We start from the raw sequence: 26,295 nt of genomic DNA, 5'->3' as shown, positions 1-26,295 counted from the left end.
TTATGAGAAAAGATGAAATAATTACTTATCTTCCTACCTGATCCCTCCAAAATTTGAAAACTCTTAGTGATTATTTTTACTTTTCTGGCAATATAATTATTTGCATAAGTTCAATAAGAATCTACTCTTCTTTAACATGCACAATTGGAAACATTGGTTATATTACCAAGGCTTTGACTAGAATGTCGTATTTGAGAATATGCGTGGAATTATACATGACCAGACAACTGTAAGGAACTAAGGTTGACTTTATGGAGCCAATGAAGTCCCTTGGAAAAAGTGGCCTGGTACCTTGCTTACAGGATTCCCAGCGGCTTTACCAGGTGGGTAAGGAAAGTCACTTCCTGGCAGTTGCAGTAATCTCAGGATATTTGGGGGACCTAAAGAAGAAAGAAATTAACTCAAATCTATGGGAATTTTACGTAAAGTCTGATGGCAATCCTTGGCTTGTCTTCCTAGCCTGGGGAGAGGATTAGAAAAAGTCTCATCTGAGATTCCTTATGAAAAGTTCCAGCAAAGAAGACATTAAAAGAGCCTATATGGTCATCACTATTCCTGCTGAACTTATGTAAATAATCAGGCCAAGTTTAATGCAACTAGATTTATTTCATAAATGAATTAGTCTTTGGCTATCTCTGATAGAAATGAGGGTGATTGTATAGAAAAAAATATGGAAAATCATTGGAAAATCATAACACACTTTGTGGATATCAGATTCTAGTCTTATTCATTGTCTTTGAGTTTTCATTATCCACCTATACACTGGACTGCATCCTAAATCCTTTTAGTTTCTTTCGATATCAGGCTACAATTCCCCAGATTAATGTTTCCATTTTTTCTTCCACCCTTCTTCTGACTTGGAATCATTAAGAACTAAAACTTCCCCTTTTCTGAAACTGGACAAGCTAAACCTAGGCAACTTGATACAAATTTTACAGAAAACACCACAATAGCTTATGTTAGACAATCTGTTCTTGCTGCTTTGTGAGCCTCTCAGTTCAGCAGAACACTTGATGACTTTTCCGGAGACATTCAAGCTATGAAGCAGAAAACTCTGTCAGATTACCTTTCCCTGCTCTCACTCCATCTGACTTTTAGTTTCAACAACTAGACTTCTCAGTTAGAAACCTTCTCAACTGGCCACACTCGGGACTCAAAAACTGAGTTTATAGTTCATTCCAGCCATTAACTTTTTGTTTGTTTTCATGCGAATGCCCAGGACTGAGGGACTGATTCATTGGGTTATTGGACAATTTATGCCCTCAGTTTCTGGACTGTGATACTTCTTCAGGGAAGTTTCAGACAGAAGAATAATGGGGTTGAGGACACACTACCCCAAAATATGGCACCTTGGCACATTAATATCTTAAGCTGGAAGAGTTTGAGGAAACCACAGAAGCAGAATGCTCACTCTGACCTCCCCTACCCTCTCACCCCTCTTCCCTGAAACAAGTCATAAAACACCCAGGTGAGAGGTACCATCCCTGAACCAGGAGGAAACAAGACATTCTTATTATCAGAGTCTGAAATTTGGGGTCAAGAAATCTGTACTAATAAACCTTTATCTTCCTAGTTACTTCTTCACCTTTCTCTATCCTAACCCAAATCTCTCTTAGTCATTCTTCACAATTTTATTACTTCTTTGTCTAAAAAGTTTAGAAGCTTGCTATTCTAGTCACATGTTCAAGTCTTCATTCTCTTATGAAAATCACCATATACAAGTAAAAATTCAATATAATTTGTATGTTTTTCTCATGTTAATCTGTCATCAGTTTAATTCTCAGATCCAACCAGGGATCCTAAGAGGGTTGAGGAAAACTTTCTCCTCTACAAAATAGATCTTGGCTGACCTAAATTTCCACCCTAGAGCTTCAGAAGTTACAAACTGGTACAGACCCAAATTTGGCCTGCAAGATTAAATGAGGATTAATTGCCAACATTTTATAATTGTAAAGTGTTACTTAAAAACTCCGTATTTCCACTTCCTATTGAAAGCTGAGACTTATTACCCAATATTGTAGTGGTAGCCACGGGTTGGATCTGAGCAATTCCCTCTCCTCCTTAAATAGAAAATTTGCTGTAATGCCTACAGCCTCACATATTTCATTGCTATCAAATATTTAACATCTGGGAGTACATCAGTTGGGATCTTTATTCTAGATCATACTTTGAAAGGACCAAGCAGGGAATCCAAGGGATTCTTTCTCCCTTCCTACTGCTCTTCTCACTGAGATGCCAGTCGTCTCATGCAATATCAATTATAAGACAGTATCAAAACTCTACACTATTTCTAGGATCAGTTTGTGCTGGAGATGCTAGTAGTGAGTCAAGGCAAACTGAACACATGGATTTTTATTAGATACTTAATGGTACAGACATTTATTTTCTAGAAATTTCCTGAGTATCATAAGTTAAAATTTACTTGAATCCATTGCTTCACCTAAACAGTTTTGAAAACTTTTCTGCAGTATCATACCAGCAATTACTGAGGGTTGTTTGAGTCAATTAGTTAAGAAAATAGACACACAGAGGGAACATATTTCAATCTTCTAACTCGTCCCCCACAAGAGGCACAGTGGTAAATTAAACAACTAATTCAATCTTTCAAAAGCAACAAGGAAAGCAAGCTACACAATCTTGGCTGCACATTTAAATTTGATTGCACCTGGGACCAACTAAGTCAGGGTCTCTGGAGGTGGGATTCTAACACCAAGCTCTCAGATCATTGCAGTGTACAGCCATTGTGTAGAACCACTGTTGCAAAGAATGCCTCCAAGACGTCTGGTAAAGCTCCTCCTAGTTAATGAATCATATTCTCTTTGAGTCACAAGTGACTCATCTATAAAACAGAAATAGCAATAATATAATTCACTGAGTAAATGTGAACAAACTGTGAGGTGTTATGCAAATATGAATAAATGATTATGATCATGAGGAGGGGAGGTTTGATAATGGTGGAAATACAGGAGCCCAGCACCTGCTTGTTGAGCATAAGCTTAGAAAATGTGGTTGTGTTATTCTCTCTTGATTCTATTTTAATTATTTTTAAAGTTCCAATTTAAAAATGTACATAATATATACAGGGATAAATCTCACGCTGCTTGGAAGGAACCAGACACAGAAGATGAATACTCTGTGATTCCACTTATATAGAATACAAACTAATCTATAATGATAAAAAGCAGATCAAAGATTAATCTTTTGGGGATGATGGAAATGTTCCATTTCTTGACTATGATGGTAGTTTCATGGGTGGAGTTAACTGTCAAAACTCATGGAATTTTGCACTTTTAATTGAAGCCATTTACTGTTTGTAAATTAGCCTCTGTAAACTTGATAAGGGAAAAAATAGACTCACAGAAACCCAGTTAGGAAGAGGTAGTATTATATTCTAATTTCATGTATCTTTAAATCTTGAATTTCTAGAAGAATATAAGCAGAACAAAAGAGGAGGAAAACTGTATGCAAAGTGGAAGATAATTTTTGTGGAAGTAAACTCTTGGACTCTGAAATGAAAGGATCATGGAAAGGGTACAATAGTGTCAGTATTTTCGTGTTTCTGAGTGAGAGGAAAGAAAGTCAGAGCCCACTCAACCATTCTCAAAATACTATTAGTTCTTACCATGTATTTTTTGCTGCAGTTTTCACTCTGGCAACATTTATAGTTGTTGTCATTCTCCAATACAAGAAGAACTGTTGCTACTACAAGCATCTATAGTAAGGAAGAGAAAAAATATAAGAAATGGAATACTAGTTTGCGTTCAAACTCATAACCAGAACTCGGTGTTTCAGAGCATAGATTCTGGGATCTGGTAGATCTGGGTTCAAATCCCAGCTCTTCCACTTAATAGCTGTGTAAACTCGAGAGTCCTTTCTTATAAAATGGTACTGAGAACTCACCTCTTTAGATTATTATAAGGTTCAGTTCAGTTCAGTCACTCAGTCGTGTCCGACTCTTTGCAACCCCATGAACCACAGCACGCCAGGCCTCCCTGTCCATCACCAACTCCTGGAGTCCACCTAAACCCATGTCCATTGAGTCGGTGATGCCATCCAACTATCTCATCCTCTGTCGTCCCCTTCTCCTCCTGCCCTCAATCTTTCCCAGCATCAGGATCTTTTCCAGTGAGTCAGCTCTTCGCATTAGGTGGCCAAAGTATTGGAGTCTCAGCTTCAACATCATTCCTTCCAATGAACACCCAGGACTGATCTCCTTTAGGATGGACTGGTTGGATCTCCTTGCAGTCCAAGGGATTCTCAAGAGTCTTCTCCAACACCACAGTTCAAAAGCATCAATTCTTTGGCACTCAGCTTTCTTTAGAGTCCAAATCTCACGTCCACTATTATAAGGTATTGCATGTAAAATTTTGAATAGAGTGCTTGATTTATAACAAGTGACTGATAAATATTAGCTATTATTATCACGGTTATCAACTATGAAAGGCTAATGATGTCTAATGGTTGGGAATCTGTCTGCCAATGGGTTTTATCCTGGCTCTGGGAAGATTCCACATGGCCCAGGACAACTAAGGCCATGGATGTCAACGTGAGAAGCCATTACTATGAGAAGCCTATGCTCTGCAACAAGAGAGTATCCCCCACTTGCCACAAGTAGAGAAAGCATGCACGTAGCAAGGAAGATCCAGCACAGTAAAACATAAATAACTAAAATTTAAAAAATAAATTAACAAAACTTTAAAGAAATAATGATTAAGTAGGAATAAATAGTATGGACATGAGATTACCATTCTCTGTAGCAAACCTACACTTCTTACTGACTTGGTTGTAGAACAAAGGAAAACCATCCTCCAGACCTCAGCATTTTCCATCCTCTTTCCACTTTCTGCCCTCTGAGAAGGCAGGTGAAAGGTATGGTTAATCTGAAACTAAATTTCTTAATCCAAAGGAAAGTACATTCAGATCATCTCAGATTCAAATTTTCCAACGTGTTTTGCCTGTATCAACAAACTGGGAGAATTCAGTGTATTCTACTTCCCTCTCTTGATATCTCAGGCAAAAGATTTAAGTTCTAGAAAGAACGTGGATTTCTTTACATTACAGTTGTTGGTTTGGCCAAGTATGAGTCATGAATTGCTTCTGGCAAATTCTCCACCTGTATTTTTCTCCTACTGTTCAGTACTGAATCTTGCAGTGGAGTTAGCCCATTGTTATTTTACTGCTTGGAGTGAGCATTCCCAGTTTCCAAATTCCTTCAGCCCATCATTTATTTACCTATGCATTTAACTATTTATCTATATTCCTCTCTTTTCTCCTAAAAGGATTTGCTCTTGAAAGAGTATTTTTCAAGATGTCCTAAACAGTGAAAAATAGAGAATAGGTTCTTTTCACAGTTTTAAATTTTACATAGACTATAAGCAAAAGTTAGTCCTACATTCCCCTCCTTTCAATACCATTAGTTATGACAGTTTCAAAGAGATTCTGGTTTAACTTTAATAATGCCTTGCAAATCTCCTGTTTATTACAATCATATATTGAGAGAAAGAATGGCAAGATAAGACATAGTAAACTAGGTGCCAAAATCAGCTTCATTACAATACTGTTAGAAATAATTAAACCTAGACCCTAGAGTCCTGTGTCCAAGGAGAAACACAGGCATGTTCTGTGTTGAAAGAGAAACTGTTTTTTCTTTTTGTTGTAAAGTATAACTGCAGTACTGAGGGCTCAAGAATAATGGAGGAAAATTACCAAAAATTCCACTACTTTCTCATGTTTTAACTATTCACTCCCACATGTGTGTATTTTACAGAGCTGTAGCCATAATTCACAATTTTGTTATATCTGTTTTCCTTAACACAAAATAATATGCATTGTCCATGTTGTTACATGTTCATCATGATAACTTTCATCAGTTATCAAGTTAATAGACCATAATTTATTTGGCCATGTCTATACTATGGATGCTTCTAGCTTTCTGCTATTATAAATAATGCTGACAGGCTACAGTGCGTGGGGTCTTGAAGAGTCGGACACAACTGAGGTGACTGAGCACACGCATGCAAATAGTGCTGCTACAAACATCTTTGTATACATTTCTTTCCTTATTTTGGATTATTTCCTCATAATGAATTCTCAGATTTAGGATCACCGAGTCAAAAGACATAAGCATTTCCATAAATCTTAATATATCATATCAAAAATTTCTCCCAAAGGCTTACATTTATTTATAGTATCACTATCAACATCGATTACATACCTAGCATATAGCACCTGCAGTAGCACTGGGTATTAATAATTCCAAATTTATTAATTTAATGTGAAAGCGGTAACCAAATGAAACCATTTTTCAACATATCTATTCAAATATTACAAAATTAAACCCCCACAAAGTTGCAGAGATAGACTACAATGTATTTTCTTTTCTGTTATTATTAGTATAGGAAAGTTACAGCGGACAATGTGGGAGTTTTTAGAAATGATATGACCAGGAAAAATGTCTTTTCCTCTGAATTGCCAACATGATTTATTATGTTTGTTTTTAAACAGCACAAAGTCATCAGGAAAATGTTCATGGATTCTTACTGTAGATACCTTGATTTAGTTTTCAAAAACACCCACTGTCATTACGGGTATAATGTCAGACAATTTAATGATGGTATGGCCCATCCTTCAGTCAGTATTAATAATCACAATAGTCACTGGCTACCTACAACATGTCAGTCTCTATCCTGGCCACTTCGTACATGAGATTTTATTTAACCCCCACAATTTCCCTGAAAAGTAAATGTCATCATTCACATTCTTCAAATGCGGACACAGAGGCCCAAAGACACTGAGTAGCTTGCTTTAAAGTCTCATGACACAAATGACAGAGCTTATGCTGGAACTCAAGTTTGTCTGAATCTTCAAGTTTATGCCTTTTCCATTGCCTTAATACCCCTTCAAGCTAGAGAAATCATGAGTGTAAATAGAAAATCGATTCTAGAAAAGGGCAATGCTACTGGAGATTAAATAGCATAAGTTCACATACAACTTTCATGAGGACATAATATTATGTCCACCACTTTCATGAGGACATACTATTTCTACGTCCCACCAACTTTTAATAGGACTAACTTCCTGCATTGCTGAAGCTATATAAATAAGCGGTTTATTGAAAACAAAGCTACCCTCCAAGTCCTCACAGACTTCCTGCCTTTTTATCCCCATCCATCTTCCAAATCCCAAACCTAGGACTCGTAGAATGATTTTTCCATGATTCATCATTTTCACTAGAACAAGTTAATTCTTAGTAAAAGCTCCCCTTCGGCAATCCCAAGTTCTCCAAAGTTACACTTACCATGATACCTGAGAAACAGATTCCTTCAAAATACCAGACGTAGTTGGTGAGTTTATTGCTGGATGCATAGGAAGCTTGCCCATTGGGGAAATACAATAATATGTTCACAATTATACTCCAAAGTGCAAGAGGAATCAGCAAACTACTCAGGCAGCTTCCACATTTCCGAGACCCCATTTTACCCTGCTCAGAACCTGCAGGAGATTTCAAGAGTGTAGAATTACATCAAGCCTGTTTTGTTTTCCCCCCTACCTGTCTTTTTTTTTTTTTTTTCCCAAGATTACCTACCACTTTCTGGGTCAGAGCCCTTCAGTTCATATTCATGAGGAGCCAGGACTCGGACAGAAATGCAGCCCAGGATCTTGTCGATGTGGAAATAGTGGTTTACTGTTTGGAGAACAATAGACAAAGATCGACTGCCTGAAGAGCTGAGCTGGTCTTCATCCTGTGCCAAAGGAATGCAGTGCTTTTACCGCTTTTTAAAATAAGTCATTTTCCTCTGAGTTAGAGCACTCAAGACGGAACCCGGAGTGTGTTTGCAGAAGGAAGTTGGGGTGGGGGTTGGAATAGAGTCTGGCAAGTTTCATACCAAGTAAAGGACAGGGCTTAACGAGGAAATGACCAAGGGATCTTATACTGGCATGGGATGTGCAATTTGCTCAAATATTCTGACTCTATGTATCTGTCTTTTATTTAGTATTCTTTTTGTTTCTCTATGCCCACTATTCACCAAGCATTGTTTAAACTACAGGGACACAAAAAGGACAAAGAAGGGGGCAAACTGGTGGCTGAAAAAACAAGATATCACAGTTGATGAGTTTATCGGTAGAAGACTGGAACAGCTTTCCTCTTAAGAGTTCACATCTTTATCTCTACTTCTCTGAGAAATAATAACAGGAATAAATTCATATCTCTTACTGTTTAGGAAAAGGAGGTAAAAAAAAGTTAGGTGATTTGATTATCATTTTATGAGTAATAAGTCTGAAGTGAATTGAGGAATACTCCCTCCCAAATTATTGCCCTAAATTTAAAGAGCCACAGACCCCTCTAATTCTGATGACATAAGGAGAAGGTTATGGGACGGAACCTTGGCACTAATATGTTAAATATAATGTAGGCAGTGGTTTATACAATTCAAGGTTTGGGAATTCCCCAGTGGTCCAATTGTTAGGACTCTGCCAAGGGCTTGGGTTCAATCCCTGGTTGAGGAACTAAGATTTCACAGGCTGCATGGTGCAGTCAAACAAAATGAAACAAAAGAACTCAAGGGTTGCCTGATCTCATGGCCACTGTTTCTACTGGTAACCTCAGAACACTGCTTGACAACTTTCTTAAGCCTCAACTTCCTAATGTGTGAGATGGGAATTAAAAAATGGTACCTTTCCCACAAAGATAAATGTGTGGATTAAATAAGATTATGTGTGCAAAACAGTGTCAGATGATAGAGAGGCAGCAAACAATAAATGCAAGTTATTGTTAATAATAAAAACAGCAGTTACAGCAACATAACGGGAAAAATGGTACAGAAATCAGAAGTAAAGTCTGTTTATTTATTTCTCTTGATACCCAAAGAGTCTTGTACCATGAAACCTTAAAATGTTGATCCCAGAAGTAATTATGTTTAATTTATTATCTTTTGGAAAGTATTAACACTTTATACAATACCAAGGGAACATTTCATGCAAAGATGGGCTCAATAAAGGACAGAAATGGTATGGACCTAACAGAAGCAGAAGATATTAAGAGGTGGCAAGAATACACAGAAGAACTGTACAAAAAAGATCTTCATGACCCAGATAATCACAATGGTGTGATCACTCACCTAGAGCCAGACATCCTGGAATGTGAAGTCAAGTGGGCCTTAGAAAGCATCACTATGAACAAAGCTAGTGGAGGTGATGGAATTCCAGGTGAGCTATTTCAAATCCTGAAAGATGATGCTGTGAAAGTGCTGTACTCAATATGCCAGCAAATTTGGAAAACTCAGCAATGGCCACAGGACTGGAAAAGGTCAGTCTTCATCCCAATCCCAAAGAAAGGCAATGCCAAAGAATGCTCAAACTACCGCACAATTGCACTCATCTCACATGCTAGTAAAGTAATGCTCAAAATTCTCCAAGCCAGGCTTCAGCAATACATGAACTGTGAACTTCCAGATGTTCAAGCTGATTTTAGAACAGGCAGAGGAACCAGAGATCAAATTGCCAATATCTGCTGGATCATTGAAAAAGCAAGAGAGTTCCAGAAAAACATCTATTTCTGCTTTATTGACTATGCCAAAGCCTTTGACTGTGTGGATCACAATAAACTGTGGGAAATTCTGAAAGAGATGGGAATACCAGACCATCTGACCTGTCTCTTGAGAAACCTGTATGCAGGTCAGGAAGCAACAGGTAGAACTGGACATGGAACAACAGACTGGTTCCAAATAGGAAAAGGAGTACATCAAGGCTGTATATTGTCACCCTGCTTATTTAACTTATATGCAGAGTACATCATGAGGAACGCTGGGCTGGAAGAAACACAAGCTGGAATCAAGATTGCTGGGAGAAATATCAATAACCTCAGATATGCAGATGACACCGCCCTGATGGCAGAAAGTGAAGAAGAACTAAAGAGCCTCTTGATGAAAGTGAAAGAGGAGAGTGAAAAAGTTGGCTTAAAGCTCAACGTTCAGAAAACTAAGATCATGGCATCTGGTCCCATCACTTCATGAGAAGTAGATGGGAAAACAGCGGAAACAGTGTCAGACTTTTTTTTTTGGGCTCCAAAATCGCTGCTGATGGTGATTGCAGCCATGAAATTAAAAGACACTTACTCCTTGGAAGGAAGGTTATGATCAACCTAGATAGCATATTTAAAAGCAGAGACATTACTTTGCCAACAAAAGTCCGTCTAGTCAAGGCTATGGTTTTTCCAGTGGTCATGTATGGATGTGAGAGTTGGACTATAAAGAAAGCTGAGCGCTGAAGAATTGATGCTTTTGGACTGTGGTATTGGAGAAGACTCTTGAGAGTCCCTTGGACTACAAGGAGATCCAACCAGTCCATCCTAAAGGAGATCAGTCCTGGGTGTTCATTGGAAGGACTGATGTTGAAGCTGAAACTCCAATACTTTGGCCACCTCATGCGAAGAGTTGCCTCATTGGAAAAGACCCTAATGCTGGGAAGGATTGGGGGCAGGAGTAGAAGGGGACGACAGAGGATGAGATGGTTGGATGGCATCACTGACTCGATGGACATGGGTTTGGGTAAACTCTGGGAGTTGGTGATGGACAGGGAGACCTGGCATGCTACGATTCATGGGGCCACAAAGAGTCGGACACGACTGAGCAACTGAACTGAACTGAACTGAACTGAACACTATAACATATTTGCTTTTAATTCAAGAGAAAAAAACTTAGTTCATATAAATATTTTCAATTGTACTGTACTTATACTTTAAAAAAAAAAAAACGAGCTACGTGGAGCCACATTTGGATTCAAACAAAACAAACCCAGAAACTAGTTGTCTTAAATTATAATGTTGTTCTTGTTTCCCTAAACATGTCTGATTCTTTTACGACCCCATGGACTGTAGCCCACCAGGCTCCTCTGTCCATGGGATTTCCCAGGCAAGAATACTGGAGTGAGTTTCCATTTCCTTCTCCAGGGGATCTTCCCAACCCAGGGATAGAACTCAAGTCTCCTGCTTGGCAGGCAGATTCTTTACCACTGAGCCACCAGGGAAGCCCCCAGTATCAAAATTGCATCCATGCTAAGTTGCTTCAGTTTTGTCCAACTCTTTGCAACCCTATGGACTGTAACCCACCAGGCTCCTCTGTCGATTTTCAACATTTAATAATGTTTATTCTATAGACATTATTAAATCATTGGCAATTATTTGATGTGTCAGTCTCCAGCCCCTTTCCCTTCCCCAGAGGTTGCAGGGTGGAGTTGAAATTTCTGACCCTCTAACCAGGTCTCTGAGATTAGTTCTGAATAGAAAAATAGCTTGACATGTTAAAAGGTTCACTCTAGCTGTTGCATCGTGATTAGGTTATAAAGGGTGTGGGTGAAAGAAAGAGATGAATTCTGAAGTCATTTCACCAATCCAGTGTTCCCACCAATAACCGTGGCTCAAACAATGATAGTAGTAGCAGAGATGGTGATAAAAGGCTGGGTTCTTTCTATATTTAGAAGATAGATCCAACAGTACTTGGTGACACACAGGCTGGAAGAGAGAAGAGCCAAAGATAACTATGTGGTTTGGGGCCAGAGAAACGGGAAGAATGAAGCTGTCATTTACTGAAATGAGCAAAACAGCAGGTTGAGCAGGTTTGAGAGTGGAAGAGAAGATGGTTAGTTTCAGACTTCTCAAGTTTTGAGACACTTCTTAGAATCCAAGTGAAGATGCCAATCAGGCTGTTGGATACACAAACATGAAGTTCAAGGAATAGATCGGGGGTGGAGTATGAGAGTTGTCAGTGTATGGATAGTATCTAAAGGCACAAAACTCTGGGGGTGAATGTATATTAGAAAAGAGGTTCAAGGACTAGGTCCTGGGGAGTCCAGAAAATTGAGTTTGGGGATCTGAAGGGGGAGTCAGCAAAGGAGACTGAGAAGTGGCCAGTGAGTTAAAAGAACCAGGAACTTATCCTGGAAGTTGAATTCCTAAGTTGAGAAAGAAGTAGTCAATTAGAGTTAAGACTGTCTATAGAGCAAGTAATGTGGGAGGACTGAGAAATGGATATTGGATTTAGCAATATGGAGGTCATCAATGAGCTTGATAAGAGGAGCTTATCGGTGTAGGACAGACGTTGAGTCCAAATGGAATGGGTTCATGAGGGAATAAGAAAGGAGGAATTGGAAACAGAGAGAAGAGGTAACACTTTTTGGTGAGTTTAGCTAAAGGGAAAGTGGGAGTCAAGGGGAAAAGTTTTAAGGGAAAAATTATAGCACATTTGTATACTGATAGGAATTTTTTGTTGGGAGTGGTGGAGGGGAGGGAAGTGCAAGAGAAAAAATGGGAGAATTTATAGAGTGGCGTTTATTTTTTTTTAATTTATTTATTTGGCTGCATCAGGTCTTAGTCATGTAAGACAGGCTCTTCATTGCCTGATGCGAGATCTTTCGCTGAGGTGTGTAGAGTCTCCAGATGTGGCGAGTGGACTCAGTAGTTGAGGCGCATGGGCTTAGCTGTTCCTCGGCATGTAGGATCTTAGTTCCCCAACTAGGGATTGAACTGTGTCCCCTGCACTGCAAGACAGATTTGTCATCACTAGACCACCAGGGAAGTCCCTGGAGCAGTGTTCTTGAGTCAATGGGAAGCAGCAGGATTATGTGCACAAATGGAGGAACTGGCCTTAGCTAGCAGCCCGGGTAGTTCCTTCTTAGTAACCAAAGGAAGACAGAGCACATGGAATGGAAGTGTGGGAACTTCTGAGGGTTCCTGTTATTTTTCAGTGAAACTGGAAGCAGGTTTATTGGCTGAGAATGAAGATGGGGCGAGGGTATTACAGGTTTTCAGAGAGAGGATAAGATATGAAACTGTCGCTTAGGAAAGCAAGATGGTGAAAGGTCTAGAGAGACGTGGGAGATGCCAGCAGGCACGGAGGGCCCACTTAAGGTCAAGAGTTTATAGTGAGACTAGAAGCATGGTCAAGTGCCTTTCCCAGGGCAGTGCAACTGCAAAGGCATGGGCAGAGGGTAGTCAGAAAGCTGGAATCAGCCAGGATTGGGACTTTGCCAGGCAAACATCATAAAGAGAGAGAGAAACAGGGGAAAGGAATCAAGAAAATATATAAGAGTGATTATAGTGATCAACTATGAAATCTAATCCAAGGAAGGAGGGAAGTAAGGACATGAAAGAATCTGAGCAACAGTTAAAAAAAAAAAAAAGAGGGCTGGATTTGTGTGTCCTGGTGGAGTTGAAGAATTATTGGTTTGGGGTAGCAAAGAGATAAAGAGCTGAAAAGACAGAAGGCAGTGATTGAGATGAAGAGATGCTGGAATTTGAAATTAAGATGTTTCAGTATTCAACAATAGGAATGTATTTATTACTACTGAATTATATAGCTAGACATGGTTAAAATAGCATGTTTTATATTATGTGACTTTTACCATAAAAAAAAAAAAGATTAAAAAAAAAGATGTTTCAGTAATTGGTGAAGACAAAGTCTAGAGGTGTATTTTGGGTTGAATTGTGTTCCCTTGAAATTCATATGTTGGTGCCCCATAACCTTAAAATGTGACTATATTTGGAGAGAAGGCATTAGTTAGAATGAGGCTGGTAGGGTGGACCTTAATCCAATCTGACTAATGTCCTTGTAAGAAGAAATTTGAACACACAGAGAGATACCACAAGTGCCTATGCAGAGAGAAAAGACCATAGGAGGACTCAGCAAGAGGATAGTCATCTGCAAGCCAAGGAGTGAGGTCTCAGGAGAAACCAAGCCTGCCCACATCTTGATCTTGGACTTCTAGTCTCCATTACTGTGAGAAAATACACTTCTGTTTTTTAAGCCACCTATTCTGTAGTATTTTGTCATGGCATCTCTAGCAGACTAATACAAGGTGTGACCATGGGAGTGAGTAGCTGAAGTAGGATGGCTACTTTACCCAAAGCAAGAGAATTGGAAGAAAGCAGTGGAGAAGGTTGGATATTGCAGCAATGCCTTGAAATGAATGTTAAAATCAACGATTATGGCAACGGCAGTCCGGGAGAGAATGACTGCCCTTGGAGAGCCAGGTACTAAAATCTTCAAGGAACAAAAGAAAGTAACTTTGATGGGAAGTGAACTGAGGTGGGGCAGAAGACTGCAGTATCATCCGGCATTGAAATTTACAGTCTCTCCAGCCAATAGTCAACCGTCTCTCTCCCATCAACTTTTAAGCAAAAATGTTTAAAAAAATCTGAAAATGCTTGATTTGGTTTTTAGTTTTTCTCATCCTGAGACTTCTGCCATAGAGATTCTAACAGGCTCTGAAATACAGTGAACACGAAGGGGAGAACAGGATAATCTCTAAGGAGGGTAATTGGTTACCAAGAAATCCAGAAAGAATGGTGTTTTACCATACTTATTTGCGAGGCTCTAAGAGGGCTTAGTTGAGACTTCATAAAAGTTCTTATTGCCAATATTTTGCACTGGAGAGGAGTGACTAAGAAGACCTTTCAATAAAATTTATGGAGAGTGGAATCCTTGAGCAGTTCCTACCTTGTATCAGTGCTGTGGCTTCCAGGAATTTTTAGTGCCAGCAAAGTGAGCTCCCAATCAGAGTCCCCATCAAAATTATCATAATAAATTGACATCCATTGAGTATCTTTGTCCTAGGCACTGTGCTAAAAACTTTCACATACATTAAAAACAATCACAAAATGAATTCTCACACTTATACTAAGGAGAAGGCCTTAACTCCATTTTGCATGCAAAACAATGGCTCTAAAAACAATTTTTAAAACTTTGCCCAGGAGCTAGAAGTTAAGCCCAAGACTTAAGACATAATCTTTGGACTCTTCCACTATGTTCACCCTGACCTGATACACTTTTTTATATTAAACCTCCTTTTCTTCATTGAAGAAAGGATGATGCTGTGAAAGTGCCGCACTCGATATGCCAGCAAATCTGGAAATCTCAGCAGTGGCCACAGGATTGGAAAAGGTCAGTTTTCATCCCAATCCCAAAGAAAGGCAATGTCAAAAATGCTCAAACTACCGCACAATTACACTCATCTCACACGCTAGTAAAGTAATGCTCAAAATTCTCCAAGCCAGGCTTCGGCAATACGTGAACCATGAACTTCCAGATGTTCAAGCTAGTTTTAGAAAAAGGCGGAGGAACCAGAGATCAAATTGCCAATATCCACTGGATCATCGAAAAAGCAAGAGAGTTCCAGAAAAACATCTATTTCTGCTTTATTGACTATGCCAAAGCCTTTGACTATGTGGATCACAATAAACTGTGGGAAATTCTGAAAGAGATGGGAATACCAGACCATCTGACCTGTCTCTTGAGAAACCTGTATGCAGATCAGAAAGCAACAGTTAGAACTGGACATGGAATAACAGACTGGTTCCAAATAGGAAAAGGAGTACATCAAGGCTGTATATTGTCACCCTGCTTATTTAACTTATATGCAGAGTACATCATGAGGAACGCTGGGCTGGAAGAAACATAAGCTGGAATCAAGATTGCCAGGAGAAATATCAATAACCTCAGATATGCAGATGACACCGCCCTGATGGCAGAAAGTGAAGAAGAACTAAAGAGCCTCTTGATGAAAGTGAAAGAGGAGAGTGAAAAAGTTGGCTTAAAGCTCAACGTTCAGAAAACTAAGATCACGGCATCTGGTCCCATCACTTCATGGGAAATAGATGGGGAAACATTGGAAACAATGTCAGACTTTTTTGGGGGGGCTCCAAAATCACTGCAGATGGTGATTGCAGCCATGAAATTAAAAGACACTTACTTCTTGAAAGGAAGGTTATGGCCAACCTAGATAGCATATTTAAAAGCAGAGACATTACTTTGCTAACAAAAGTCCATCTAGTCAAGGCTATGGTTTTTCCAGTGGTCATGTATGGATGTGAGAGTTGGACGGTGAAGAAAGCTGAGCACCGAAGAATTGATGCTTTTGAACTGTGGTGTTGGAGAAGACTCTTGAGAGTCCCTTGGACTGTAAGGAGATCCAATCAGTCCATCCTAAAGGAGATCAGTCCTGGGTGTTCATTGGAAGGACTGATGTTGAAGCTGAAACTCCAATACTTTGGCCACCTCATGCGAAGAGTTGACCCATTGGAAAAGACCCTAATGCTGGGAAGGATTGGGAGCAGGAGGAGAAGGGGACAACAGAGGATGAGATGGTTGGATGGCATCACTGACTCGATGGACATGGGTTTGGATAAACTCCGGGAGTTGGTGATGGACCGGGAGGCCTGGTGTGCTGTGATTCATGGGGTCGCAAAGAATCGGACATGACTGAGCGACTGAACTGAACTGAACTTCTTCATTGCAAATTATTTTCTTCTTTTTAAAAAATGATTTTATTTAAGTTTATTTATTTATTTTTGGCTGCACTGGGTCTTTGTTGCTGTGTGCAGCCTTTCTCCAGTTGTGGTGTGCCAACTTCTCATTGCGATAGTTTTTCTTGTTGCAGAGCACAGGCTCTAGGCACGTGGGCTGATTAGTTGTGGAGCAAGGGCTTAGTTGCCCCACAGCATGTCGAATCTTCCCAGACCAGGGATGGAATCCATGTCCCTTGTGTTGGCAGGCAGATTCTTAACCACCGGGGAAGTCCTACAAATAAGTTTCAAGTTTGGATATTTGGATTCCTCGATAATGGCTGCCTACATTGCTATTTTGAAGACACATTGGTTTCAGTGGGAGAAACATACAGACCAGATAGTTTGGCTAGATAGATTACTGATGTCTGCTGTGGATATGGGGTCAGGGAAAAGCAATGTGCTTGGCTACTATTTCCCAGTCTTAGTCAAGCCCCAAAAGATGTCTCTAATGATGCTTCCATGTCACAGATAGCTATAGATATTTTTTGGGGGGGGTGAAGGATCCCTCACCATTTGGAAGACTGTTTAGTAAAGGTGACAGAAGTGAATGAAGAGGGTACGAAAAACTTGATAAAATTGTGAAAGGGGAGATGAGCATGCTCCTTGTCTTTGATTATCTCATTAATGAGAGCATCTAATGAAGTCTCCCTGGACAATTAAAAAAGTTATTTAATTTCATTCCTAAGAGAGCTCATTCTTAACCTGTCTCCTAAAAAAAATATCTGGACTTATTTAAAAAAAAAACAAAAAACCTTCCTGAAGCCATGTGTCTCATTCAAAATCCCAATTTTCTTGCCAAGGAATTCTTCCTAAATCAAGATTTTCTTGCTGGTCCTCCAGGAACCAGGAAGAATCACTGGTTTGCTGTGCTTACTGGCTACTTTTGGCTTTGGCTTCCTGTTCTCAACAGTGGAGCTGAGGAAATCCGCAGGATGTCTGCTGTGAAGGGATGGGGTGACTCAGGAGGAAACACTCCACCTAAAATAGTCTTGGTGTGCAGTCTCTGAGTCACTCTGGAATTAGAGTTAATATATGATCCTGGAATTAATCCCACAGGTGGTGGGAAGTGGAGAAGAAGGAAGTATCTGAAAGAAGTTTATCATAGAGAAAAATCTGCCACCAAGGTAAAAGCTGAACTGCAGAAAAAGCTAATATTCAGAAAGAAAGTTCATTCTGGGAGTTCAGAGTAGATGCGTTGGGATTTCCCTCACTCACCGTGGGCACAAAGTTCTGGTCCCAGTCCAGTATAGGGACCCATTGGGAATGGATATTTCCTTAAAAACACAGCAGGAAAGCAGCAGTTGAATAGCTGTGTAAACAGATATGGACCACTGGGATGCAGTCCCCTTGATTTTGGTGTTTATAATTCTTTCTCTAGAATTATCTGACCCAAAATGTCTATAGGGCTGCTAGATTCTAGGTTTATCACCAACTAATGATAAATATCTAGCATATTGCCTCCTGAGAGACAGGAAGGTATATATTAATACAATTTTTATCCACAGCTCCCCAAGCAATATTCTGTATTTGGAATGACCTCTCAGAACCTTGTTGTACTTCCCTTTACCCTCTTCTCCCTGGCTCCCAGCCCTGAGTCCATTTATTTATCCCAGCTCTTCACAGTGAAGAGAAACCATACTCTGTCATTTGTTCTTTTTTTTTTTTTTAAGATTTTAAAAAGTCTTTTTTAAAGACCATTTTAAAAATGGACCATTTTAAAAGTCTTTATCGAATTTGTTACAATTTGTTGCTTCTGTTTTATGTTTTGATTTTTTGGCTGTGAGGTATGTGGGATCTTAGCTCCCCAATCAAGGATCAAACCCCTGTCCTCTGTTTTGGAAGGTGAAGTCTTAACCACTGGACAGCCAGGGAAGTCCCAGGCCATCATTTATTCTTTGAATAGGTTTTGAGCAACTACTACACAGCCGGGAGACTACCAAGGCAAAGTACACTAGTCCTCGCCCTCAAGATGCTCTGCCCAGAGTCTGGTAAAAGAAATAGAAAAGTTCGACAAAACCTTTGTAATACAAAATCTTGGCTCTCCAATAGATTTAAGCATAAGCTTCTGGAAAGTACAAAAATTCACAGGAACCTTCCTGAATGGAGCTGGAAGTTCACAGAAGATTCCTTGGAAGGGCAGGGACAGAACTGAGTCATCTAGCTTAACAGAAGCAGGTAGCAGGGCAAACCGAGACCCAGTCCAAGATAAATGTTCACTGGTGGATAAATGCTGTGTACAAAGCTCGATGGGATCTTGGTTTGGAAAACAAACGTGATGAAATACATTTTGGGGACAATTGGGAAAATATCAGTATAAATAATGTTAGACAATATTAGAAGTGGTTTTAAGCTTTTTTGGGAGATAGTGGTGGTATAGTTATAAAGTAGGTTGTTCTAATTTTTAGGAGACAGATATACCTGAAACATACTTAGCAACTGGTTTAGCAAAAATCTGAAATCTGAAATGGCTTTGCAGAAGAAGGGGGAGGAGAAGAATGGATGCAATGCAGACAGACAAATGAAGCAAATGTAACAAAATGACAATTGTTGAACTGAATTTAGATGTTCATTGTACTGGTTTTTAACCCTTCCGAATTTGTGAAAGCTTTCATGAAAAATAGTTGGAAAAAATAGTTCCCTGGTAGACAGTTGAGTAAATACCAACACTACCCAAAATTCAGAGGGTACTTTCATCTTGGGAATACAAAGTAGAGAATAAATGCTCTGCCCAGACAATTGCCTTAGGCTGCACAGAAGCACTGAATCGGGACAGAGCATGGTCCACACTGTGACTTGGAGTCAGTAGAGCTTGGGTGTGTCCAGCTGCCCAGGTAGGACGCAAGGGATGTTGTTGGTGGAGGGGGTTGGTGAGAAGGAACTCAGAGCTAGAAAAGTCTGAGCTGTATGTCAGTCTGGAGAGCCTGAGAAAGTTGTCAGTCTGCCTTTGACTCATCCTGAGAAAGTCAAAGTCACCAAAGAGTGGAGGACATTTTAGAGACTGGTTCTGGTTTCAATTTGAAGGATAGATCAGAGTTTGGAAGGCATGGAACCAAGAGATCATTCCAGAAACTACTGCAGTAATTTCATCAGAAATAAAGAAGGCCAAATGTTGGTGAGGATGCAGAGCAGCAGAAATTCTCATTTGTTGCTGGTGGGAATGCAAAATGGTACAACCACTTTGGAAAACAGTTTGGCAGTGTCTTACAAAATTAAATGTACACATGCCATATAACCCCAACAATCTCACTCTGAGATATTTACTCAAGAAAAGTGAAAATATGTTTAGGAATGTTTAGAGCAGCTTTTTTCATAACCACCAAAACCTGGAAGCATCAGCTGGTGAACAGATAATAAATAAATTTTGCATTCATGAATGAATACTATACAATAAAGATGGAGTGAACTACTGATACTACAGCAACGTGGATGACTCTTAAAAGCATTATGTTAGATGAAAGAAGCCAGATTACATGCTGGATGATTCCATTGATAGGACATCCTGAAAAATACAAAGCTATTGGTATAGAAATAAGATCATTGTTTTAAAGGGGCTGGTGTGGAAGGAAGAGTTGATTATAAAGAGGCACATAGAACTTTCTGGGTGATAGAAATACTTTATATAGCATTTTCATTGTGGTGGAGATTACACAGTTGTAATACATTTATCAAAGCTGTGTACCTATAAAGTGTGAACTACATTATATAGAAATCATATCTCAACATACTTCACTTTAAGAAAAAAGAGAAAAAGAATAATAAGACTTGAGGAATGACTGGATAGAGAATAAAGGAAAGAAAAGCAAGATATATTTCAATGGTCAAGAAAACATAAATACTAATAAAAGAAGCAGCACCTGATACAGCCAGTTAACTGCTGCAAGAATGAAATGCTAAACTGAGTTACAGTGAGGAGTATTTCAGAATGTATTAAACTAATTTCATCCATTCTTATGTTATTACTTTAGTGGCCAATTTGGCACAAGTCTGAGGAAAGTGTTACTAACTTTTAAAAGCATGTAATGGATTCTTGAGAAGTTTATGTTCTGGGAACACACAGAGGAAGTTTCTGTGTGTATAAATATGCAAGCCCATGCCTATCTCAAAGCATCTGATGATACTTTTCCTTGGAATATGTTTTTCACTGATTTTATGTTCTTTAAACAATTAAAATGTATCAAAATGCTTTCTTAGGTCTAATTAATAAAAAGTACTAAATATTAATTTGTAAAAGAAAAATGCCTATAACACAGTGACAGAAGTGGGCATGGAGATAATTTGGAGAGAATTTAAGAAGGTAGGATCTTTTCCAAGGAGTGATTTTTCAGGTGAGATATGCTTGCACATGGGCATATGGACCAATCAAGTAAGAACACTATTTGTAAAGAGAAAGGACTGGAAATGATCTCACTCCCTACTAGTAGGAAACTGGTTAAATAAATTATGGCATAATTCAAGCCATATAATGGCAGTCTATATAATCACGGAATACTATACAACTGTTAAAGTGAGATAAATCTATATGTGCTGATATCCAATGACGTCTGAGTTAGAAAAACAGTACGTTACATTACTATTTATATAACAAAAAGGTATGATCTATCTATCTAGATACCTATCTACCTGCATATACCATATAGGTGTAGCATATCTCTGGAAGACCATGACAAGGAGCTGTTTTATCTGTCAGGATCCATTCAGGAGACAGAAATTATACAATAATTTGAGTAGTGAAGCTTCAGTGTGGAAAATGATGAATAACTTACTAAATGTAAGAGAATTCTGAAGAAAACTCTAGGGCTTCCAACACTGAGAAGACAGCTGTGGAGCTTACCTTACGGCTGTAAGAAACCAAGACTCCACTCTTGAAAAGTGTGCTCATAGCATGGCGGTAGCAGATGGAAAACTACCTGGTGTGCTGGCTTCACTCTCTAGGATCACGGCAGCAATGTTTTTTTTGTTTGTTTGTTTTTTGATCTGTCACCTCAGGCAAGGGAAACAAAAGCAAAGAAAAGCAAATGGGACTTAATTAAATTTAAAAGCTTTCTCAAGAGTTGAGGAAACTGCAAACAAAATAGAAAGACAACCTACTGAATTGGAAGAGATATTTGCCAATGATATGTCTGATAAGAGGTTAATATATAAACTACCTGATGTGAAGAACTGACTCATTGAAAAAGACCCTGATGCTGGGAAAGACTGAAGGGAGGAGGAGAAGGGGACGACAGAGGACAAGATAGCTGGATGGCATCCAGCATCTCCCAGAGTTTGCCCAAGTTCATGTTCATTGCATTGCTGATGCCGTCCAACCATCTCATCCTCTGACACTCTCTTTTCCTTATGCCCTCAATCTTTCCCAGCATCAGGGGCTTTTCCAGTGAATCATCTGTTCACATCAGATGACCAAAATACTGTAGCTTCAGCTTCAGCATCAGTCCGTCTAGTGAATATTCAGGGTTGATCTCCCTTAAGATTGACTGGTTTGATCTCCTAGCTGTCCAACAAGGGTCTTTCAGGAGTCTTCTTCAGCACCACAGTTCAAAGGCATCAATTCTTTGGCATTCTGCCTTCTTTATGGTTCAGCTCTCACAACCATACGTGACCACTGGGAAGACCATAGCTTTGACTATACAGACCTTTGTCAGCAGAGTAATGTCTCTGCTTTTTAGCATATTGTCTAGGTTTGTCATTGCTTTCTGGCCAAGAAGCAACCATCTGATTTCATGGCTGCAGTCACCATCTGCAGTGATTTTGGAGCCCAAGAAGAGGAAATATGTCACTACTTCCACATTTTCCCCTTCTATTTGCCATGCATTAATGGGGCCAGATGCCATGATTTTAGGTTTTTGTTTTTTTTTAATATTTAGTCCCCTTCAAGGATCACTGCCTTGTTGGGGTGAAGGGGCTTGCATAACTCAATGAAGCTATGAGCCAAGCCATGGAGGGCCACCCAAGACAGAGGGGTCATAACAGAGAGTTCTGACAAAATGTGATCCACTGGAGGAAATGGCAAACCACTCCAGTATACTTGCTGTGACAACCTCATATATATGAGGTTGAACTGTATAAAAAGTGAAAAAAAAGACATACTGATGGCCAGCAGGCACATGAAAAAATGCTCAACATCACTAATGATCAGAGAAATGCAAATCAGATCTACAATCAGATATCATCTCTGTTGTAATGGCTATCATTACAAAGGTCACAAGTAACAAATGTTGATGAGGATGTGAAGAAAAGGGAACCCTAGTTCACTGTTGGTGGGAATGTAGATTGGTGTAGCCACCATGAAACAGTATAGAAGTTCCTAAAAAACTGAAAAACTCATCTACCATTTGATTCAGCAATTCCATTCCTTGGTTGATGTCCAAAGAAAATGAAAACACTAATTTGAAAAAATGTATATACCCCAATGTTCATAGCAGCATTATATGCAACTGTCAGACTATGTAAGCAACCTAAGTGTCCATCAGCAGATGAAGAGACAAGATGTGATATATATATATATATATATATACATGAAATATTAGTGAAATATTATGCAGTTATAAAAAAGAATGAAATTTTGATGTTTGCAGAAATATGGATGGATCTGGAAGTTATTATGCATAGTTAAGTAAGTCAGAAAAAGACAAATATTTTATATTTCACTTACATGTGAAATATAAAAAATAAAAGAAACAAATGGATATAACAAGTAATAAACAGACAGACCCATGGGTGTAGAGAACAAACTAGTGATTACAAGCTGGGGAGGGGCAAGATAGACAGAAGTGATGAAGAAGCACAAACTATTATGTATAAAATAAATAAGATACAAGGATTAATGAACAGCACAGGGAATATAACCATTATTTTAAAATAACTTTTTAAAACTTTTTTGGGGGGGCATGCCATGTGGCCTGTGGGATCTTAGTTCCCTAACCAGGGATTGAACCTGTGCCCCCTGCATTGGGAGCATGAAGTCTTAACCACTGGACTACCAGGGAAGTCCCCATAATAACTTTAAATGGAATATAATCCATAAAAATATGGAGTTACTGTGTTGTATACCTGAAACTAATATAACATTGTAAATAAACTATACTTTAATAACAACAACAACAAAAAAACATGGCTCAGATGGAAAAAATCTGCCTGCAATGCGGGAGACCCAGGTTTGAACCCCTGGAGAAGGAAATGGCTACCCACTCCAGTATTCTTGCCTGGAGAATTTCATGGACAGAGGAGCCTGGCAGGCTACAGTCCATAGGATCACAAAGAGTAAGACATGACTGTGCCACTAACACACACTAGGACTGAGAAAGGATACCCAAGAAAGGGATGAACTTGGAAGAGTGAGCTCCTCAACATTGGACACAGACCTCCTTGGAGAAGGGGCAGCCCCACTGATGGTGGAGTATTTTGCTGGATTGCTGGATTGCTTGAACTGGTTCACAGTTGATAAACTTCAGGTCACAGGCCAGGCTGACAAGGTCAGGTCACAGGCCAGGCTGACAGGGAATTCCTCAACTGGGAAACCTGGAGGCTGAGGCTGGAGGGAAAGAAATCACTTGCCAGGGGGTGGGGTGGGAGAGCTGATGAAATTAAATGGGAAACTGCCTTGTGGAAACAGCTGTGGAGCTTGGTGGGGAACTGACTGGGCCATGACTAGACTCACTGGAAAGCTGCCAGGAGCTGTTTTATAGAAGTGTCTCTGAGCTGGCCCAGGGGAAGCCGGCTGGGGTACCCACGGAACTTGCTGGGTGAGATCCATTGTTGGGACCAACTCAACACCACAGGAGCAAGACCAGAAAGCCCACTAGAACCAGGAAAAGAAGGCTATTTGTCCTCCAGAGTCTCTCAGCGTCCTCTACTGGCAAAGTTTAACTCTGTGTCAGCTGGCAAGGGAAAGATGTTTCATTATCACAAGCAAAGAAATGAAGGGAGGATTTGGGACTAAAAGGTAATAAATTCATAAATGCCACAGCTGGTAACAATTGTACCTGGGAAGGAAAACTGGTTGATCAGGCTCAGATGTGAAATAGAAATTTACATTTCAATGCACGTCTTGCTAGTGTTTGATTTGGCAGAGGGGCATTGCAAAATTTCTTTAATGCATTATACTGAGTTTCATATTGTAAAATAATAATGCTGTTGATGATAGTAGTATGCCAGTCATCATTCCAAATGCTTTAACTATACTAAATCAGCTAATCTTTCCCCAGAGCAGTTACTCTTATTAGACCCAGTTTTTATACTGGAAAAAACTGAGGCACAAAGAGGCTAAGGAATTTGTCCAAGATTAGCTGTCAATTTGTCTTGGTGACTGCAGCCATGAAATTAAAAGATACTTGCTCCTTGGAAGAAAAGTTATGACCTACTTAGACAGCATATTAAAAGCAGAAACATTACTTTGCCAACAAAGGTCCATCTAGTCAAAGCTACGGTTTTTCCAGAGGTCATGTATGGATGTGAGTTAGACTATAGAGAAAGCTGAGTGCCAAAGAACTGATGCTTTTGAACTGTGGTGTTGGAGAAGACTCTTGAGAGTTCCTTGGACTGCAAGGAGATCCAACCAGTCCATCCTAAAGGAGATCAATGGAAGGACTGATGTTGAAGCTGAAGCTCCAATACTTGGGCCACCTGATACAAAAAAAACCCCTGATGCTGGGAAAGATTGAAGGTGGGAGGAGAAGGCGATGACAGAGGATGAGATGGTTGGATGGCATCACCGACTCAATGGACATGAGTTTGAGTAAGCTCTGGGAGTTGGTGATGGATAGGGAAGCTTGGCATGCTGCAGTCCATGGGGTCGCAAAGAGTCAGACACGACTGAGCAACTGAACTGAACTGAACTGAGCAACTAACACTTTCACAGTTTCATGATGTAAGATAGATATCTAGTTTTATCATTTTTGAAATGGTAGTTCAGTTGTGCCTACACCATTTTTTAAGGTTAATATTAATACTTTCCCTAGTGACTGCCTTAATAATTTACTAAATTTCCATATATACTTGAGTTTATTTTGAGATGTCTAGCCTGTTCCATTGGTCTGTATGTCTATCTAGTCATATATCTTTTAATTGAAGTCTAGTTGATTTACAAAACTAATATAGGGAAAGCAAATTTGTGGTTATCAAAGGGGAGAAGAACAGAGAGTGGGACAAATTAGGGGTATGAGATTAACAGATATCATCTATTCATCATATATTCTAAAAAATCATATGCAAATGTTATTCCCCATTACTCTTGAAAATAATTTTTTGTAAAAGTTCAGTGTACATGTACTTGACGACTAATGGAATTGTTAGGGGGAGCACACTGACTGAAACTGTTCATCCTGGCCAGGCACCATAGTTACCATTTGCATGAGTTGTTTTACGACAGGAGGTCCTGGTAAGGAACATGGAACCACCAACTGGAAGAGTTCAGGAAAGGTCAAAGGGTGACACCACGTGTCCAACCACTTCCCAGAATCCTTCTTGTTGGCGTCCATCTTGGCTGAGTAATGTGTGCACCACCAGGAAGTACTCTGAATTACAGTGATTGGCCAAAGACAACCCGGAAACTAATCCCATCACCATAAAACCCGAGACTGCGAGCCACATGGCAAAGCAGTTCTCCTGGGTTCCCTTGCCCTACTGCTCTCCACCCGGGCACCCTTTCCCAATAAAATCTCTTGCTCTGTCAGCACATGTGTCTCCTCGGACAATTCATTTCTGAGTGTTAGACAAGAGCCCACTTTCAGGCCCTGGAAGGAGTTGTCCCCTTCCTGCAACAGAACGTGGGAGTTGAAATAGAGGAAAGTATCCAAGCTGACTCCCAGACTTCTTTCCTATTTACCATGAGTTGGTAGTAAAGCTGTTGGTCAACAAGAGCCAAGGAAAGGGTGTAAAGAAAGCAGATCAACAAAGAATGGAAACCCTGGATCACACCAAGAGTATGCACAGGAAGAGGAAAACAGGAAAAGGACTGA

General features: G+C 39.6%; 1 protein-coding gene across 1 annotated transcript in view; it reads right to left on the bottom strand.

The window, feature by feature from the left end:
- The window catches only part of TM4SF18 (transmembrane 4 L six family member 18), a 44,025-nt gene extending 18,285 nt beyond the window's left edge, over positions 1–25,740 (bottom strand). Inside the window, exons 1-5 of the mRNA XM_081573911.1 lie at positions 25,681–25,740; positions 21,171–21,320; positions 7,586–7,742; positions 7,298–7,491; positions 3,623–3,712 (exon numbers count right to left, since the gene is read on the bottom strand). Of these exons, the coding sequence (XP_081430037.1) occupies positions 3,623–3,712; positions 7,298–7,491; positions 7,586–7,742; positions 21,171–21,218 (489 nt within the window). The 5' untranslated portion in view covers positions 21,219–21,320; positions 25,681–25,740. The remainder of the gene's footprint in view (positions 1–3,622; positions 3,713–7,297; positions 7,492–7,585; positions 7,743–21,170; positions 21,321–25,680) is intronic.
- Between the last annotated feature and the right edge of the window lie 555 nt (positions 25,741–26,295).

The sequence above is a fragment of the Giraffa tippelskirchi genome, chromosome 2, assembly GCF_054371585.1.
Source record: "Giraffa tippelskirchi isolate mGirTip1 chromosome 2, T2T-mGirTip1v1.2.pri, whole genome shotgun sequence".
NCBI lineage: Eukaryota > Metazoa > Chordata > Mammalia > Artiodactyla > Giraffidae > Giraffa > Giraffa tippelskirchi.
This window is presented reverse-complemented; position numbering and strand designations above follow the sequence as displayed.